This window comes from Belonocnema kinseyi, chromosome 8, assembly GCF_010883055.1.
Source record: "Belonocnema kinseyi isolate 2016_QV_RU_SX_M_011 chromosome 8, B_treatae_v1, whole genome shotgun sequence".
Lineage (NCBI taxonomy): Eukaryota > Metazoa > Arthropoda > Insecta > Hymenoptera > Cynipidae > Belonocnema > Belonocnema kinseyi.
The window spans coordinates 63,159,382-63,177,590 of record NC_046664.1 but is presented as its reverse complement, the minus strand read 5'-3'; the positions used below and the strand labels follow the sequence as shown (position 1 = coordinate 63,177,590).

Genomic DNA, 18,209 nt, shown 5'->3' with positions numbered 1-18,209 from the left:
GATCACATATATTTTTATATAATCTAGTTCTGTTTGAACTGAAGGAACACACCACTATTATTTAACTTGCAAATTTTTTAACTTTTGAAAAATAAAGATAAGTTTCTCTATATGAAATGGGAAAAAATATGTGGCAGACATTTTTTTAATTTGACTAAGTGTCCCAGTGGGCATAAAATTTGGCGACGTCTTTACGACACTTTTACGGCATATTTACGACAACTTTACGAAATCCTATGCCCATGTCGTCTCGGTGTCTTTGCGATATCGTAAAGGCATCATCAAATCATACGACTTATTTACGATATCGTAGACACCTGAACGACATGGACATAGGATGTCGTAAAGATTTCGTAACAACGTCGTAACAACGTCGCTAAATGTTGTGCCCACTGGGGTTCTATTAACCAAATAAAAAAGTAATATTTTTGTTGATATTTCGAGAAATTCTAACTTGATAAAGAATAATTTTATATTATCATTTGCAAACATTCAACCCCTCTGTGGGGGGCCAAAAGTGATATAAAAAAAATTTGAAAAAATCACGGGTTATCCTGATAGGTATATCACAACTTACGTGTGGTTATTTTTTTTGTAGAGTAAACCATTTACTTCAATTAAGGTTTTTCTTTTTTATTGTGAAAATACATTTCCAATTAATCCAATAATTATAAGAAACAATGGAATTTTTGATCTTACTTTTTTTTGTAAGATCAGCCCCATGAAATAATTAATGGTGAATGTGAAATGTGGTAGATTTGTGGAAGACAATTTCTGATTTATAATTTATTTTAATACCCGGGGATGGGCGGGGTGTCTGTTTAGGGCAGCAAACCTGAATCATGGCCACTGGACAAGTCCTTACTTCGATTGTAACGGCAAAGTGAAGAAATGGGTAATTACCTATGCATCCCCATTTTTCGGCTGGGACAGCTTGAAAGAGAAACTGGAATTCAAGTGAGTACCCTTGTATTAGTAAATCTGGTGTTTGAGGGTGTGTTTGAGTTTGTGTATGAGTAAATCGAGTGTGAGATAGTTCTCCCGAGAAACCTGTTTTGAATTTGATAATAAAGGAGGGAGGAAAAGAAGATCACATTTAACATTAAGACACTTACAGGGGTGTCGTCGCTGTTACCATGGCATTGGTCGATCTTGATATTAACCAGTGCGATGATAAATACTATGTGCCTAATGCCTTCAAAGGAACGCACAAGTGCGACCGGAAAACCTCATACGTAAGTAACTAAGTATCCTTCATAATCTTCGTTCCATCATTAATGAAACCTTGAAATTGGATGATTTCCAAAAATCAAATCACGCCTTCTCAGAACCAAGTTTCACTTAAAAGAGCTGGCTCAAATTTGTAACCTAGAAATTAGGTTTTGAGGGTGTATTCTGAGTATTTTTTACCGAATATGAGAACAATATTTAGGCTATAACATTTCATTACTCTGTTATTTCTTTGATTAATATATGTGATTTTTTGGAAAGGGACAGGAAACAAGTAATAACTAAGTTTTCTCTGCTAAAAGCCTTTAATTTTGCGTCCAAAAAAGTTCCTGCATGGTTAATATTGATTGAATTTCAGTTCTCTTTCAGATTTTGAAAAGTGTATGAAAGGCACAAGTTTTTGTTCATGCTATGTTTCATAAATCCGAATACATGAAAAAAAGAATGTGCCAGTCTAAATAGTTCGGAAATTTTACAGAGATCTTTTAACGATAAAGAAAGTTACTTCTTTTTAATTTCACGTAATATTTTGTCCTCTAGATAACCTAGATGAAATTGGTATAAAAATGGATTAGAGTAGAATACATTATCGTTAAAACTAAAAGAATAAAATATCTTTTAGATCTTACAGAACAGAATTTATAGTCTCTTATAGCAAGATACTTTTTGTGGCTTTTTATTATAAATCGAATTTTTTCCTTAAAAACCTATTTTTTACTGTCGAACGGCGTAAATTCGGATATTTATAAATTGATAGTTTAAATTGCTTAAGGTGATTTTAACCAGAATCTGTAATCAGTTTAAGCCTTAAATGGTTTTAGATTCTGGTTAAAACCACCATAATTAATTGAAAATATCAATTTAAGAATGTCTAAATTTTTGAAATTACTATGACGATAGATACTCCGTCGCCACTTTTCACGATTTTCTTTAATTCTCTTGTTTGAAAAAGCAAATCGTCAGAAGTCAAGATTTAAAACGGTTATTTAGAGAAAATATATCAATCATTCATTGTTGCTTTATATATTTTTAATGTATTAATACGATTAACGACTAAAATCAACTTTTTTTTACGTTTTAGGGAGAATTTAGTCTACTTTAAATCATTTTGATACAACTTTCATGCCGGATGTTTATAGGACAAGATATTATGTGAAAAGTAAAAGATTAAGCGTTTTTTTTATACTAGAAGTATACTACATTCTTTTCTTAATTGTTCAGAAATTTGTGAACTTCTTTTTTGCTTTTTCGAACTTTTCAAACCATTTAAACCTTCTAAATATCTTTAAAAATTATTCGAATTTTTCAAAATTATAAAAAAATGCCTCAGAATCTTGTAGATTCTTAAAAAAAAATCTTTTAAATATTCTCGTTTAAACATTTCTAAATATCTATTAAACTTACTTAAATTTTAGGAAATCTTTTTAAATTTTTTTCAGTTTTCTCTTAGAATTCATTTTTGAAACAAAAAAATATATTTGAAATTTCCCCATGAATCTTAAAAAAGTTTTATTATTTCCTTGAAACATTTTTAAAATTCTTAGAAAGCTTCTAAATTCGTTTCGAAATCTTCAAAAACCGACTTTTTTGTTTAAAATTTCCATTAATCTTCTTAATACCTTAATTACTTTTGAACCTCTTTAAAACTGCTGAAATATTTAAATATTTTTTGAAACCATTTAGTGCACCTAATATTATTTAAATCTTATAAATTAAAAAAATCGCCTTACAATCTTCCAGATTATTTTTGGCATATTTTGAAATCATAAAAATTAAAAGAAAAACTTTCAAAATGAAAAAAAATTTTCTCTCAGAAATCTTATTGCTGTTGCCAGTAATTTGGTTCGTACGCATACCGAAAGTTTTAAAATAAACGCTATAATTTGTAATCTATTTCATTTTTTCAAAGGGATGAGAAAAATTAAATTATGGGCAAAAACTCACAATATCTTCATTATTACTTTAGCTTTGATTTTAAGGCAATGTTTTAGAATTATTAAGAAATAAACAAAATTAGGTAAACTTTGAATTATTTAAATATATATTTTGAAGTTTTTAAAAGATAGGAAAATAATTAATAATTTGAAAATATTTCAAATTTTTTTCAACAAAATGTAGATTTTTGAACATTTTGAAATAAAACTTTAAAGCTTTTTAATAACTTTGAAAGGTATTAAGATAATACATTATTAGTTTGCTAAGATTCCAGAGAAAGTTTTTTTTTTATTTTTAAAAAGTAATTTGCAGCAAATATATTTAAATATTTTAAAACATTTCAAATGATTTCCTAAAATTTCGGAAAAGAATGTAGAAGGTTGTAAATCAAAATTTTGCAATATTGCAAGATTACTAAATTTTGGAAAAAATTGGAATAAGTTTAAGAGATATTTAAAAGTTTTTGTATACGTACAAAAGAATAATAAACTTTCTAAAAAAATTTAGGAAAAATTCGAATAATTTAAAAAATATTTAAAACCTTTTAAAGAATTTCAATAATCTTTAGAATTTGAGAAGATTTTTTTAAACTCAAAACAAAAGGTAGCCTTCTGAAATAAAATTTTTAAGTTTTTAAAAAATGTTGAAAGGTTTCGAGATTGAAAAACTAATTTTAAGATAATATTTAGGACAATTTTAGGGATAATTTGAGACATTTTAAAATATATGTAGGATTTTTCAAAAGTTTTTAATAGATTGAAAATATTTTAAAGCTTTAAAACATTTCTAAAAATTTATCAAATATTTTTTTTTTAACGTTAAAGAGTCCTAAATACGTTTTAAATTGATTCAATTTTTTCCTCAAATTGTATAAGCTCTTGTAAAAAAACAAATTTCCTTTAAAATTGTCTAGATTCTTTTTTGAGATATCTGAAATCTTCCAAAATCTTCTTTACTTTTTTGAAAAACTTAGGAAAATTATATTTATATAACCATAAAGCAAAGAAACAAAGAAACTTCAAATATAAACAGTAATTCCAAATTGTTATTTTGCATTAGAAATTATATTCCCCTTAAATTATAATCTTTATTTTCTTTCTCTACTTTTTGGTTTATTATAAAAATTCATCTGTTTTGTTAAAAATTTAATCTTTAAAAAAATCTTTAAAAAAAACTGTTTGATATCAAATTAAAATGTTTTTGGTTGAGGATTCAACTCTTTTGTTGAAAGTTTGTATTTATTGATGAATTCAACCATTTCTGATTTGAAACTAAAATATTTAAAAAAATTTTAATATCAACTATGATATTTTTGGTTGAGAATTTACCGTTTTTGTTAAAAATTCAACTTTTAGGTTAAAAGTTAAACTACTTTGTTAAAAATTAGCTTTTTTAAAAAATTAAACGACTTGGTCAAAATTTGAACTATTTTGCCACAATATCTTGTTATTTAGATAACGATTTATGATTTTAGTTAAAAATTAACATTCTTAAAATTTTCAAAATCTATCTGAATTTTTGTCAAGAGCCTTAGAAAAATTATATTTATATGACTTTAAAAATAAATAAACATGGAAAATAAATAATTACAGTGTTTTAAAAATTGAAACCTTGGATTTTTATAAACTAGAAGTTTTTCAAATTTAAACTTTGAAAATAATTCCGCTTTTATCCTAATTTAATTTAATTTTTTTTCAGTGCGTTCCAATACTAGGTAGGCATTTTGAAACAGGAGGTTACAAGTGCGAATGCAAACAAGGATTCGAGTATCCTTTTGAAGACCTAATAACTTATTTTGATGGGCAATTAGTCGAGTCTGAATTCACGAACTTAGTTGAGAATAAGGAAACAAGGTAAATCATTTATTTCTGCAATTATTATTGAATAATCCTTTAATGTATGAATTGTCCCCCTGAGCAAAGATAGTTTCACGAGTGCTAAAAAATATTTTCCAGATACGACATGTTCAAATGTCGCGTAGCTGGAGCACGATGAATTTAAATTACCTAGCAGAGGACGGATGATTAAAATTTAAAAAAATATATTTTTCAGGTATGATATGTTCAAATGCCGAGTGGCCGGTGCATCATCGATTCAGGCCAGCTGGATTTTATTAATATTAGTTCTAGCAGCTCTCTATCCCTTCCAACGCAGATAAAAAAAATGGTTTAGATCGTAATACAAGGAAAATTAAAAGCCGTCCAAATAGTTTTTAAAAAGTTCAAATGCCGTCCAAGCAAACTTTAGATAATGTAAATATTCTATAATCCTTTTATATAACTGAATCTATGTACAACATCTATTAATTAGTCTTCGTTAAAGTATTAAAAACGTTGATACTGTCCTGTAAATATGAATTCTCATCGAAGATTCATAAAACAAAGAAAATATTAATACAGTTTAAGTTCAGAATCCAAGAAGGGTTTTATATCATTAAAGTTTGATCAATCACAGAACAATTTTCCAAGTAAAATCATTAAACGAAAAAGGCTTTTCTATTCGAATTGCAACTGTATTACATTTTCATGTAAAAAGTACTAACGACTGTAAGACAATTTTATGTTAAACGAAACCGAATCTGGAGATTTTTTTACCAAATGTGGAAATCTTCGGGGCGACTGAAAAATGTGGAAAAATAAAATTCCCGTATTGAATAATTTGCGAAAAATAAAATAGTATTCGAAATGTAAGATTGCCGAAATTAGATAATATTCTCGAAAGTTAAAGATTTCAAAGTAGACAATTTCCAAAAGTTTATGAAATCACATAACTTGCAAAATTCACCATAATAGAAATATACTGCAATAAAATTTTCGGCACAAGTAAATTGCCAAATTGTAACATTTCAAAACCAACCAATCAGAACATAATTAAATAATAACATAATAAATAAAATATTCCTATTTGATGAAAGCGTGGGCGAAAAAAAAAATCATGGAAATTAGAATTTTATGGAGAAGTAGTGTAATAGGATCATGAAAAAGTATCATTAATTTGGTGCTGATTGATGAAATCCTTCAACTTGAGCGTTAGAAAAATGTGATTATAAGCAATGTCCTACATTTAAGGAATGACGAAAATTTTTTTTAAGTTTGACGTTTTTTTACTGGTAACATAAACTGGAAAAATGGAATAATCCTGTAAAATTTAATTAAAAAAAAAAAAAACACACAAAAATAAAATCATTAAAAAATTGACATTCATGAACGTAAGAATTTTTTAAAGCAAATTTTGCGAACGCTCGAAAATTAATATATTTTTTCAGAATCGTTATAAACTATTTTTCCACAGAGTTGTAATTTCAATTCCCATGATTTTGTTTTTTCAGCCCACCCAAATGAAGACACTGTAAAATTCACGAATAAAGAAAATATTCGAAATTACAAAATTTGCCGAAATATAAAAGTTTCTCAACAGTTTATAATATTACCGAATTCGAAAATTCCCAAATAATAAAATTCCCGACAGGAAATTCTCGAATTTAAATAATATAAGAAATTATTTTTAAATGAATATTCTTTTTAATTAAAAACATAATAAAATATTTTTATCCAAAACCATTTTTCATGTTTAATTTTTGTATTATTGTTTGCATTCAAAATAACATTAATTTTAATGGATATATGAAGATTAATAATATATTTTTTCTTTCGTAACAATATTTAATTGTTGTTTTTTAATTAAATAATATTGATTGCAAAATAATTTTTTTAAATGCATAAATTCGGTAATTTTGTTAATCGGGGATTTTCATATTCAGAAATATTATAATCGGTCGGGAATTTTTAAATCCAGTCACATTATTTACTGTTCAGTAATTTTCCAATTTGGTTTTCTTGTTTTTGGAAAAAGATCTACTATCGTGTATTTTCAAATTCGGCCATATTATAAACTGTCCAGAATTTTATTGCGACTGAAAAATCTTAAAAAATAAAATTTCCGATACTCAAATTCTGGGAAAAAATATTCAAAATAGAAACTACCCGAAATTATAACATTGCCGTAATATAAAAATACCGAATTGGAAAATTTCCATGAAATTTGTAATATTACCGATTTTGAAAATTCCCGAATAATAAAATTCGCAACAGAAAGTTACAGAATTATAAAATATCCGACACTTTCAAATTCCAGACAAAAGAATATTCCCGAATTAAAGCAATTTAAAAAATTGTCTTTTTAATCAATATTATTTAATTATTAAAAAACAGTAATGACATATTTCGATAAAAATAAACTTTTTATTTAATGCTTAATATATAGTTCAAAAATATTCTTTACTGAAAAAATATTTTTAAAAACATTCATTATAAAAAAAAATGTTTATACAAATATTTCATTACTGTATTTTCAATTAATAAATATGATTTATCAGGAAGCCATTGCTTTATTATTTAAATTCTATCGTTTTCTAGTGTCGGGATTTTCATATCTCAGCAATTTTATGATTTCGGGAAATTTCTATTTCGAGAATTTTAAAGTGTCCAAACAGTAAAATTTCTAACATAAAATTGCATGGTTATAAAATATCCGACACTAGAAAATTCCTGAGTTTAATCAATTAAATCATTTTTGAAACATATTATTTATTAATTAAAAATACAATAATATTTTGATCCAAGCACATTTTTTCATGTTTAAGTTTGGCAATTTTCTGTCGGAAACTTAATTATTCGGGAAATATCAAATTTTGTAACATGTAAACTGTCTGTAATTTGTCAATTCGGGATTTTTTTACGTCGAAAATTTGGTGTCATATGTTGGATGTCACCAATTTTATTATAAACTATTCTGAATTTTTTATTTCGAATATTTTTCAGTCGTCCCAACTATTCAGGGATGAATATCTTCCGTCCAATTAAAACTAGAAGGTTAGTGCCTTGTTAATTGTGCCCAAAGCGAAAAATCGTATCTGTACCTATTATGTAAATGTGCCTTGATAAGTTCTGCACATTTTTCTTAAACAATTACACCAATTATGTAATTTTTGAATACTCTAGGTCTAAGAAAAAATTCTATTCGACAGCAGAAGTTCGTAATTTCTGCAGACATTTTTATGTTTTATATACAATCTTGGAATAAAAACTTATAAATTCATAAGGAAGTTTTTTTATTATCCTAATTTAGAACCCCAAACATTATCAGTGTTAGAAGTTTCAAAATTGAATTCATCGTACAAGTTGATCAGATATTGAAAAAAATTGATTGCAAATAAATTTTTGTGGAAAAGAGAATAAGGAGAAATATAAAAGTACTTACGAATGCCCATAATGAAACTCGTATCTGTGTTTTGATTATCCAGAAGACTAATTGCATACCATGTGTCTCAAATATTAATAAAAGGGAATCGAAGATTTAATTTCAATGCGTCGCGGAAGGTATAAAATTTCCCAATTTTACTCAAAATAACTTTCAAGATTCAGTCAATAAAATTTCCCAGAATGTTCTTTTTTTATTTCAAAACAAAGTACGAGCGTTGCTACCGAATCAACTGGCTGCTGGGAATCATACGGATCATACGATTTTTTCTTCTCGATTGATGAATATAGCTACAAACTGTAACATTGACAAGATGAAATCAGCCAGCATTCAAAATTTCAATAATACGGATCATTTTCTTCTAATAATTTACAGCACGTTTTATGATTTTTGAAAATAAAGGATTTAAATTATAACGTTCGGGAAGCTTTAAATAGACCTGCAACTGACCTAGCTTTTCATATCTTAACGGATACGGAAGCACCGGTGTCGCCAGACGCCATGACACTTCCCGCGATTTTTACAAATTTTGAAAACATTCAAATTTAAAACACTAAAATTCATAGTTTCAGTTTTAATATCACTAGCATCGTCAATCGCCCGCCACATGTTCGTCAAGTTTTTTTTATTTGTGGGAAGAAATCATTTTTAATTCAGAATAACTATGTAAAATGTTTTAATGAAAATTATTTCATTGTACAGAATTTTACCAAATTTGAGGAAAATTTCGAGTCAGTTTACAGGATTTTGAGAAGTTTGGAAGAAATTTAAAACTATTTTATGAATTTTCGGAAATCTTTTCATGTTTTGAAATATTTTTTAATTGCTTCTAAAATTTTTAATTATATTTTAAACAGAATCGAATTTTCCCTAAAATTTCGAAATTTTCAGAATTAAAAAATTGCATTACAATCTTGAGCACTAGAAAATTCTTAAAAAATGATTATATTACAAAATTTTGAAATTTCCAAAAAGAAATTGCTGATTCTACAAAATATCCGACATAAGAAAATTTCCTTCACATGGAAATTCTCCGATTACAAATTTCTGGAATAAAAAAAATTATAAAATTGTTAAATATTAAATACTTTCAGTTCATAGAAATGTTTGTTATTTATTTATTATTTAAACATGCTGATTAGGAACTCCACTAGGACTTTTATAAATTATGAAGTTTTAATTATCGGTAATTCTAAAAGAATTTACAAAATTTCTTTTTTCAAAATCTCTCTTCCAAAGCTTCCAAATATTATTTCTAAATCTTCGATAATATACATTTAATTCAAAATGGGTTTGAAATGTTTTCAAATTTTAAATTGTTTTTCACTCTTTCCAAAACTTTTAAATATCTTTTAAATTTACTCGACTTTTTAAAAACAATTTTAATCTTGTAAATGCTTAAAAAGCCTTTTTTATCAAAATCTTCAATAATCAACATTTTGTTAATTTTTTTTTTAAATCGAAGCCAAGAACAAACTAAAAACAACTACTTGTTAAGAAAAGGAAATTTTGTATGAAAAATTTTCTAATACATAGTCGTATCTTATATCAATTTTTGGTTACAAAACTAAATAAATTAGAGAGAATGGCATGGAAAATTAAAAAATTAATGTATGCAGTTATAAAGGAATAAATATAATTTAATATATTTGGAAATGTATATACATGTATATCTTGCTAATGAAAAATTATTGACAATCATTTTTTTTTTATTCATTGGATTTCTTTCGAAAATGCACCACTGAGAGATGCAGTGAACTTTGTTTCTGATTATAATATTCATAAATAATTACTGAATTGCTACCTGAATTGCTATCTATTACTTCAACTATAAATAAAATCATTTTTTTCTCATGTTTAATTCAATCCTAAAATTATTTCTATACTCAATACTTATTATGTTAAGAATGTTTTTAAAAAATGGTTAATTTGAGAACATACACTATACAAAATTTAAGAAATTTAAAACAGATAAGAATCTCAATTAAAAATCCTATTTAACGTCCAACAATCAAATTAGTGCAAACTCCTGTTTAAAAAAACAAGAATCCAACAGCCAAATTTCGACCACAACGAACAAACAAAAAAGCTCCTATTGCAATCTAAAAAAAATTTTTTTAAAAATAATTTTCAGACAAAAATAAAAAAGAGCAAAGAAAAATGAGAAGGCAACCAACAACTCCTTCCTTCTTTTTACAATACACAATCAAACAAAAAATTAATATTTAAAAATTTGACATGTTTTAATCTAATTTTTGAAAAAAATAAAATAAAAAAACTCCCTGACAATGTCCAGGTTTTTTCCAATTATCCCATGTTTTTCCAGGCACGGGATATTATAATATTTCGCATTTTTAAAAACAAGCAACTCGGATAATGCATACAATTTCGTGAGTTTATTTAAAATAATGTTTTTTTTTCATTTTCTAGGAATTAAATTCATATGTATAATTTAGAAAGGTTTCAAAAATTAGATTACAAGATGTTCTTAAATATATTTTTCGATTCTCTAAGTAATACTAAAAATGTAATTAATAATTTCTTGAATTTGTCTCTAAGATCTATTAATTTTAATAATAATTCAATCAAAATTTTATTTTATCTTCTTACATTTAGAATTTATTGCATATTCAGGAAAAAATAATGTGGGCACTATATTACATTAAATTTAAACCGCTTCAAATTTCTAACTTCTCAAGTAATAATATCGCATTTTCAACAAGGTAAATTAATTTTTAACCAAATAGTTGAACTTTCAACCGGAAAAAATAATTTCAGAACATAAAAAAAGATTTTTCAATAAAATACTTAAATTTTCTGCTTAAGAGTTGAACTTTCAATAAAAAATATAAGTTTTCAAACGAAAAGGGAAGTTAAATTTTCAGTTAAAGAAAATTAATTTTTCAGAAAAACCAAAATATGAACTTTTAATAAAAGAGTTTAACTTTCCACCAAATAGTTTTTATTTTCAACCAAAAATATGAGTTTTCAACTATAATGATGAATATTTAACTGGAATACTTCAATCATCAAACAAAAAATGAAATTTTCAAACAAACATTTAATTTTTGAACATAAAAGACGATGTTTTAACGTAATAGTTAAACTTTCAACTAAAAAGGATCAATTTTGAACAACAAATGGAACAGTTAAATTTAAAGTTAAGGTTTATCGAAAATGATAATTTGCAACGAAAAAGATTGACCTTTAAAAAAAATGAATTTTCAACGAAAAAGATTAATCTAACTAGAATAATAGAATTTTCAAGTAAAAAAATATAATTTTTTAACCGAAAATTGTATAGTTGAATTTTTAGTTAAATCATTATAAAAAAATGATATTTGAATTTAAAATCCAATAGTTGATATTTCAACAACCAAAAATTAATTTTTAGTCAAAAACAGTTGCATACAAACAAAAAATACGATTTTTCAATATGAATTGAATTTTCAACCAAGAAAAATTGTTCAGCCAGAAGACAAAAAAAAATGCAAACAAACTGTTGAAATTTTCAAGCCAAAATCTAAATTTTCAACTAAGAAAATTAATTCTCGGCCCAAAAGAATGATTTTTTTAAATATACATGAATTCTCAACAAAAATATAAATTTTCAACGGAATAAATTAGTAATCAACAACATAAATAAATTTTAAACATAATACACGGGTTTTCAACTGAAAACGAATTTTGAACAAAGCAGTTAAATTCAGTAATATAAAAAAAAGTAAGCATGCCCTGAAAAAAATTCCTTGCCAATTCGAGGTTTTGCAGATTTTCCAGTTGAGTGAGTACACACCCTGTAAAATTGTAAAAAGTATTCAAAATATCGAAAATTATGGCAAAACCTATCAGGAATCTCTTGACTTTTCGTTAATTTTTGTACAAACCTATCCAACCGATTTTAAAAAATTGTGAAAATAGTCATTTTCCCTATATTTTAAAATATTTGTATCTGTTATGCATCTATTTAAAAAATGTGTTTGATTTTTTTCTCAGAAGCATGCCTTGCCACGTACCATTTATCAACGTGAAAAATGAAAATCCAGCACAAATACATTCCTTAATCTCTTAATTTCCTATTTTTATATTCTTTTGTATGTATAATTTAGGGGGATTAGAAATTTCTTCTTTTAAAAAATCTAATTATCGAAAATAATATACTTTTTGGCAATCACTCGTAAAATTCTGAGTGAATTTTTAAATAAAAGTCAAAAGAGCGGATCAACAGTCTTATATATTTATTTGTCTACTCCAACAGAAATAAATATTTAATATTTTCATAAATCAATTTCAACTTATAAAGTCGAAAAGATCTATTTACAGTAGTTTGATAATAATAGAATTAACATTTAGGACAAAGATAGGTATTATAAAGTCATATATCACAAATTTTCATTAAAATTGGAACGCTTTGACAAAGTTACAGATTTTTGGACAGTGGGGTGTAACTATTTTACTTATCTTCTTTTTCTGCGGTATAATGATGACTGAGAAATCTGTATCCTTGAGTTAATTGTGCACCTTCATTAACGAAGTGACACCCGAACAGAAGTAAATTTCGTGGTTGTACTTTTAGTGCAAATCGCATGAACATAGCTGAGTATAAACACAGAGCTGAAAATAAATACATAGTCAATTCCAAAATTGTAACATATACAATTGTCAATAATAGTATGTAATCCTAATTCTTATTTTCATTTCGCTGTAGATTTATTTTTAAAACAGTAGGTCCAAAAAAAAAACTCGTAAAAGAATGTTATACATTTTTCTAATTAAATTTTGCTCCGAATTCGATTTCAGACATTTTTGTTTGGATCAAATTTTCACTATTATTCGTAATGTGTAAATAAACTGAGAAAGTGGAAATATTGAAAAACTTGAAATCGCAGACTTCACAGCCCCAAATGCTCTCAAAACAGAAGAAATAGGCGGATTTTTCACGAAAATAGGAGAATAAATTTCTACCTAATAAAATTATTGTACGTGCCATATTGAATTATATATGAAACGAATTTTCAACAAAATAATAGTTAATTTTTCAACCAGAGATATATGTTCAATTAAAATGATAAAACTTCAACCACCAAACAATGAATTTTTAACAAAGCAGTTTAAATTTTAATCCAAGAAGGTGAATTTTCAAACAAGAACATTAACTTTTTTACTAAAAAAGTCAAATTTTCAACAAAATACATGAATTGTTAACCACATAGTTGAACTTTTTTCAACCAGAGATGAATTTTTAACTGACATGATTAATCTTCAAACAATAAAATGAAGTTTGAACTAAGTATTTCGAATTTAAACGAAGTATTTCCACTTTAAACCAAGTATCTAAGATTACTTTTCGACCAAAAAAACGGAAGAATTTTCAATAAAATACATGAATTTCCAAACAAAATAGTTGAACTAGTCAAACTAGTAAAAAAAAAAAAAAAGTCAACTAAAAAACTTGAAAAACTTGAAAAAGTTTGAAAAAAGTCAACTAGTAAAGATCAATTTTTAATAAAAAAAAGAATTAGTTAAATTATCTGTTAAAAGCATCATTACTTTAAAAAATGAACGATTTTTCAACAAGGTAGTTAATTTTAAATAAATAAAATAAGCTAAAAAGTCTAATGCACTAAAAACAATTTACTTTTAACCTGGAAAAGATCAATTTTCAATCAAAAATTGAATAATAAAATTTTCCGTTAAAAAGATCATTTTTCAACAACAAAAAACGTTTTAAATAAAATGGTTTATTTCTCAACCAATGAGATACATTTTTAACTGAAATGATGAATCTTCAACTAAAAAACTAAAATTTAACAAAATAGCTGAACTTTTAAAGAAAAAAGATCCATTTTCAACCAAAAATGAAATACTTAAATTTTCAGCCTAAAAACATGATTTTTAAACAAAATAGTTAATTTTTAATAAAAACAGGCGAATTTTCAACCGATCAGTTAAATCATAAAAATAATTTTTGAAAAACTTCAACGAAAAACAGTTGTATTTTCAACGAAGCAGTTGAATTTTTAAGTAAAAAATTGATTTTTTAAAGATCGTTGAATTGTCAACAACAAAGTTAATTTTCTATCAAAAAAGATTACTTTTGAACAAATTAGATGAATTTTCAAGAAAATAATTACATTTTTAATGAAATAGTGAATTTCTTAATCAAGAGATATAATCTGATCCAAAAATATTTTAGCAGACTTCGCAACAAAAAAGATTCTATTTTAATTCAATTCGTATTTAAATCAAAAAATGAGAAAAGTGGAAAGTTGGCTGAAACCCGGGGGGAATGAGAGGTGAATACGGGAAAGAGTTTATTAATTATCTTAGAAATTCTCTTAGAAAATTAATAAAATTATGACAACATACCATGGTAATTTATGGCTTTAAATAGCACGATTTATGTACAAATTAAGCATTAAATAAAAATGATTTATAACTTCAATAATAATAAACGTTTATCTTGATGGTTATTTTTTAAGCATGAAGAAAGATTTATGATTGTCAAACTTAAGAAATGTTATTATTTCACACTGAATTTCTACTATTCTAGGTAAAATTGTTGTAATCTGACTTATGAAAATTAGATCCATTAAAAAAGAAAACATTAAAATATCATTTTTTATCAGTTTATCACAAATATAGCGTTTTTGATAGCATACTAAAAAGTATGAAAAATTGAAATAAACGCATTTCAAAACATTTTTTCTGATGAGGTTTGCCTGAAATTGTTAAAAGCTGCAGAACGGCCATATCTCATTTTTAGATATACACATAAATGTATAAATCACAATACAAATATTATCATTAAATTTAACAAATTTCGACTCTTTTGTTTTATTTTTCATCAATGTCTATTCAAATCCTGGAAAACAATTGTACAATTCCAGGTTTTTTCCAGATACAATTTTTCATAGCACAGAACTAATAAAATATTTCAAATTTTTGTAAACAATCGAAAATAAAGTGTTTTCTCTCCAATTTTTTAGGGATTCCAATTGATATGTTCAATTTAGAAAGCTTCGAGAAATTATGTTACAAGATATTCTTGAATATATTAGCATTATTGATTAATGAAATAATGCTAAAAACATAATTAGTCATTTCTTGAATTAGTCTTTAAAAGTCCATTAGTTTTAATAATAATTTAAAACATATTTTTATTTATCTTCTTGTACTACTTAAAATTTAGTGTATATTTAGGTGAAATTTTACACTCAAAATGATAAGTTTTCAACCAATAATGTAACAATTAAAATTTTAGATAAAAAAATAAATTTTCATCTAAAAAAACAAACAAATTTTCAATAAAGGCGATGAATTTTCGACTAAAATTATGAATCTTTAACCGCATTAGATCAATTATAAAACAAACATGCACTCTTAACAGAAAAGTTTCACTTTCAACCAAGAAGATGAATATTTGAATAAAATGATAAATATTTAACTGGCATACTTGAATTTTGATCGAAAATGATGAATTTTCAAACAAGATGATTATTGTTTAAACAATAAGATTAATTTTCAACTAATATTATAAATCCTCAACAGGCATAAATTAATTTTAAATAAAAAAGCTTAATTTTCAACCAAGAAAATTATTATCTATAAAAAATATCAATCTTTAACTACAGAAGCTAATTTTTCAACAAAAAACAAAATAGTTAAAGTTTTAGTTAGAAAAAGTAATATTCAATCAAAGAGATAAACTTTTTAATAAAATTCAGGAATAGCAGATATATTTTCCTTTAAAAAAGAGATCAATTTCCAATTAAAAATATGTTCAACCAAAACAAAGTTTCAGCAAAAGTGTTTAACTTTCAACAAAGTATGTAATTAAATTTTCATTTGAAAAAAAAGAACTTTGAACGAAAACGGTAGTAGTTGATGATTCAACCAAACAAGATTTTAATTTTAAATCTACAACTACAAAAGACTACTTTTCAACATGAGTTGAACAAGGTTGTTAGCCTGCAAGAAAATAAGCAAAAATTGAAAAATTGTAAGCAAAAAGATGAATTTTCAACCAAAATAATTAATTTTCTACTAAACAGAAAGAATTTTCAACAAACGGCATGCATTTCAAACCAGACACTTGAATGTTTTAACTAAAGCCATTCAAATTTTGGCCAAAAATTGAGTATTTAATTTTCCAGGTAAGAAATTTAATCTGAAAAAAAGGAAATAACTTTTCAAAAAAATAGTCAAATACAGTTTGTAAAGCTATTTTTACAAATGAAGATTCATTTTTCAATTTAAAACAAAATACCCTAACATTTCCAGGTTTTTTTTCAGGGCACTATGCATATTTAATATTCAAAGCTTAATTATTTTTATATTCAGGAGTAATAATTCGTTTTATATAAGAATTTTAATTAATTCAAACGACAGAATAAGAGGTTATGTTCTCAGCAGATACTAAGCGATTAAAACTTGAAACTGCCGCGTAATAAAGATAAAAAAAATAATTAGAGCCTAACAGTAAATTTATTAAAAAATGTCATTTAGTCGACCTTCAGAAATCAACATTGTCAACTTACCTAATGTCATTTTTCCACTAATGTATTTTGGGTCCCTCTGAATGTCAGCTATTGCTGCAATTGGAATACCCCAATTTGCAAGTGGTCCCCAGAAATGTGTGCTATAGGAAAAATGTTAATGTAAGACAAAAAATTTAATTAAGAGAGAAGGAAAATATGTAATATGAGCCTGGTCAAAAACTGCTTCCTCACCTCATCAGATATTCCCGAGTCTCTTTGCTCTTTAGCGTTCGTAGGATTCGATTCATTTTGGCAGTGGTATTTTTCCTAAATAGAAGATAAATTAATGAGTTTTTTTTTTAAATGTTATGGAACGTTAATTTATAAAAAGCTCACGATTATTAGATGAAAAATTCAGTCGAAACAAATCCTCCAACATGCACAGTACCGCATCGAATGTCGTCTGGTGCATTCGTTTGATTTGTTTTAGCTGCGCATGGGCAGTAATTGAAGAAAGAAAATTAAAGATGTTAGCCCAAGTCATGAAATATTTAATTGAAACATTGAAATTTTCACGTGAACTTGGAAAGGTTTCATGATAAAAGTTCATGTTCCATGAAACTTTGCGAGGCGGAGAACAATTATTTTTCGTAAGTGCATATCGAATTGGCCTTTAGGATGAGGGTTAGGATTTCTTTGATTTGATCAATTTGAATTTTCCCGCCGCCATATTTCAAACGTACGTTATTTTGACTTACTACTAGTTTCAAAAAAGTTTGGTTTGTTTTCACCCCAGCAAGTGCAGCAATAAACATAATTTATTCATATTTTTCATAATTTTCAGAATAAAAATATGTAACAAGTTAATCTAGTCATAATTCTATTTCTGTAAGATACAAAAAAATGACGTTAATTTAAGCATTAAAGTGAAAGGATGCAAAATGTTCGATGCTAACCTCAAATTACGTTGTTTTACGATTTATGTGACCAAAATCTTAGATTAATGTCACTTTTTTGTAGATTAAATGATTAACATAAGGCTGTATTAACCTGGTACATATTTGTATTCTGAAAATCACGAAAAATATGAATAAATTGTGTTTTTGCAGAGGTTTATGTTACACTTGCCAAGGGAAAACGGCGAAAATAAAGCTATGTGAAAATTACTAATATTTCATGAAACTTTTCATCGGACTGAAGTAGCCATGAAACTTTACATATCCCTATAAAGAAATCAGAAAAGGGATCAAATAAATGGAAGTGGAAACATATTTCATACCGTATTTACGTACTGTATTTACATTA

At 25.8% G+C, this 18,209-nt stretch overlaps 4 protein-coding genes across 21 annotated transcripts in view; 2 read left to right on the top strand and 2 right to left on the bottom strand.

The window, feature by feature from the left end:
- LOC117177835 overlaps window positions 1-6,365 on the top strand; it is a 37,712-nt gene extending 31,347 nt beyond the window's left edge. The window contains exons 9-12 of the mRNA XM_033368806.1: window positions 826-957; window positions 1,118-1,235; window positions 4,864-5,018; window positions 5,218-6,365. Of these exons, the coding sequence (XP_033224697.1) occupies window positions 826-957; window positions 1,118-1,235; window positions 4,864-5,018; window positions 5,218-5,323 (511 nt within the window). The 3' untranslated portion in view covers window positions 5,324-6,365. The remainder of the gene's footprint in view (window positions 1-825; window positions 958-1,117; window positions 1,236-4,863; window positions 5,019-5,217) is intronic.
- The window catches only part of LOC117177836 (heterogeneous nuclear ribonucleoprotein R), a 113,334-nt gene extending 104,548 nt beyond the window's left edge, over window positions 1-8,786 (bottom strand). For 3 of the 12 annotated variants that reach the window (XR_004467768.1, XM_033368810.1, XM_033368818.1), the window contains exon 1: window positions 8,425-8,785. Coding sequence is in view for 10 of the 12 variants with exons in the window: in XM_033368810.1 (XP_033224701.1) it covers window positions 8,425-8,434 (10 nt within the window). In the remaining 2 variants the exon portion in view is untranslated. Of the gene's footprint in view, window positions 1-8,424 lie in introns of all 12 variants that reach the window. The other 9 variants (XM_033368811.1, XM_033368809.1, XM_033368817.1 and 6 more) reach the window with 4 other exon arrangements.
- A 3,855-nt stretch (window positions 8,787-12,641) lies between these two features.
- LOC117178242 (mitochondrial pyruvate carrier 1) lies at window positions 12,642-18,051 on the bottom strand. 3 transcript variants are annotated; one of them, XM_033369578.1, is made up of 5 exons: window positions 17,955-18,035; window positions 17,301-17,661; window positions 17,157-17,231; window positions 16,965-17,065; window positions 12,642-13,038 (listed from the first exon to the last, which is right to left on the bottom strand). In XM_033369578.1, the coding sequence occupies exons 3-5, from the start codon at window positions 17,210-17,212 to the stop codon at window positions 12,878-12,880; spliced, it is 318 nt and encodes a 105-aa protein (XP_033225469.1). In that variant the 5' UTR covers window positions 17,213-17,231; window positions 17,301-17,661; window positions 17,955-18,035; the 3' UTR covers window positions 12,642-12,877. The 3 variants fall into 3 exon arrangements, with proteins under 3 accessions (XP_033225469.1, XP_033225470.1, XP_033225468.1); XM_033369579.1 differs by lacking the exon at window positions 17,301-17,661 and having other exon boundaries at window positions 18,033-18,051; XM_033369577.1 differs by lacking the exon at window positions 17,955-18,035 and having other exon boundaries at window positions 17,301-17,880.
- The window catches only part of LOC117178241, a 30,277-nt gene continuing 29,647 nt past the window's right edge, over window positions 17,580-18,209 (top strand). The window contains exons 1-2 of one of the 5 annotated variants that reach the window (XM_033369571.1): window positions 17,711-17,792; window positions 18,014-18,192. The gene's annotated coding sequence lies outside the window, so the exon portion shown is untranslated. Of the gene's footprint in view, window positions 17,644-17,710; window positions 17,793-17,997; window positions 18,198-18,209 lie in introns of those variants that run through there. The other 4 variants (XM_033369576.1, XM_033369573.1, XM_033369570.1 and 1 more) reach the window with 4 other exon arrangements.

Excerpts from the sequence above, each read along its gene's own strand:
- LOC117178242 (XM_033369579.1), bottom strand. The coding sequence starts at position 17,212 with ATGAATCGAATCCTACGAACGCTAAAGAGCAAAGAGACTCGGGAATAT. Across the intron at positions 17,066-17,156 it reads ACTCGGGAATATCTGATGAG|CACACATTTCTGGGGACCAC; the intron begins GTGAGGAAGCAG and ends TTTTTCCTATAG. Across the intron at positions 13,039-16,964 it reads TAGTGGAAAAATGACATTAG|CTCTGTGTTTATACTCAGCT; the intron begins GTAAGTTGACAA and ends ATTTATTTTCAG.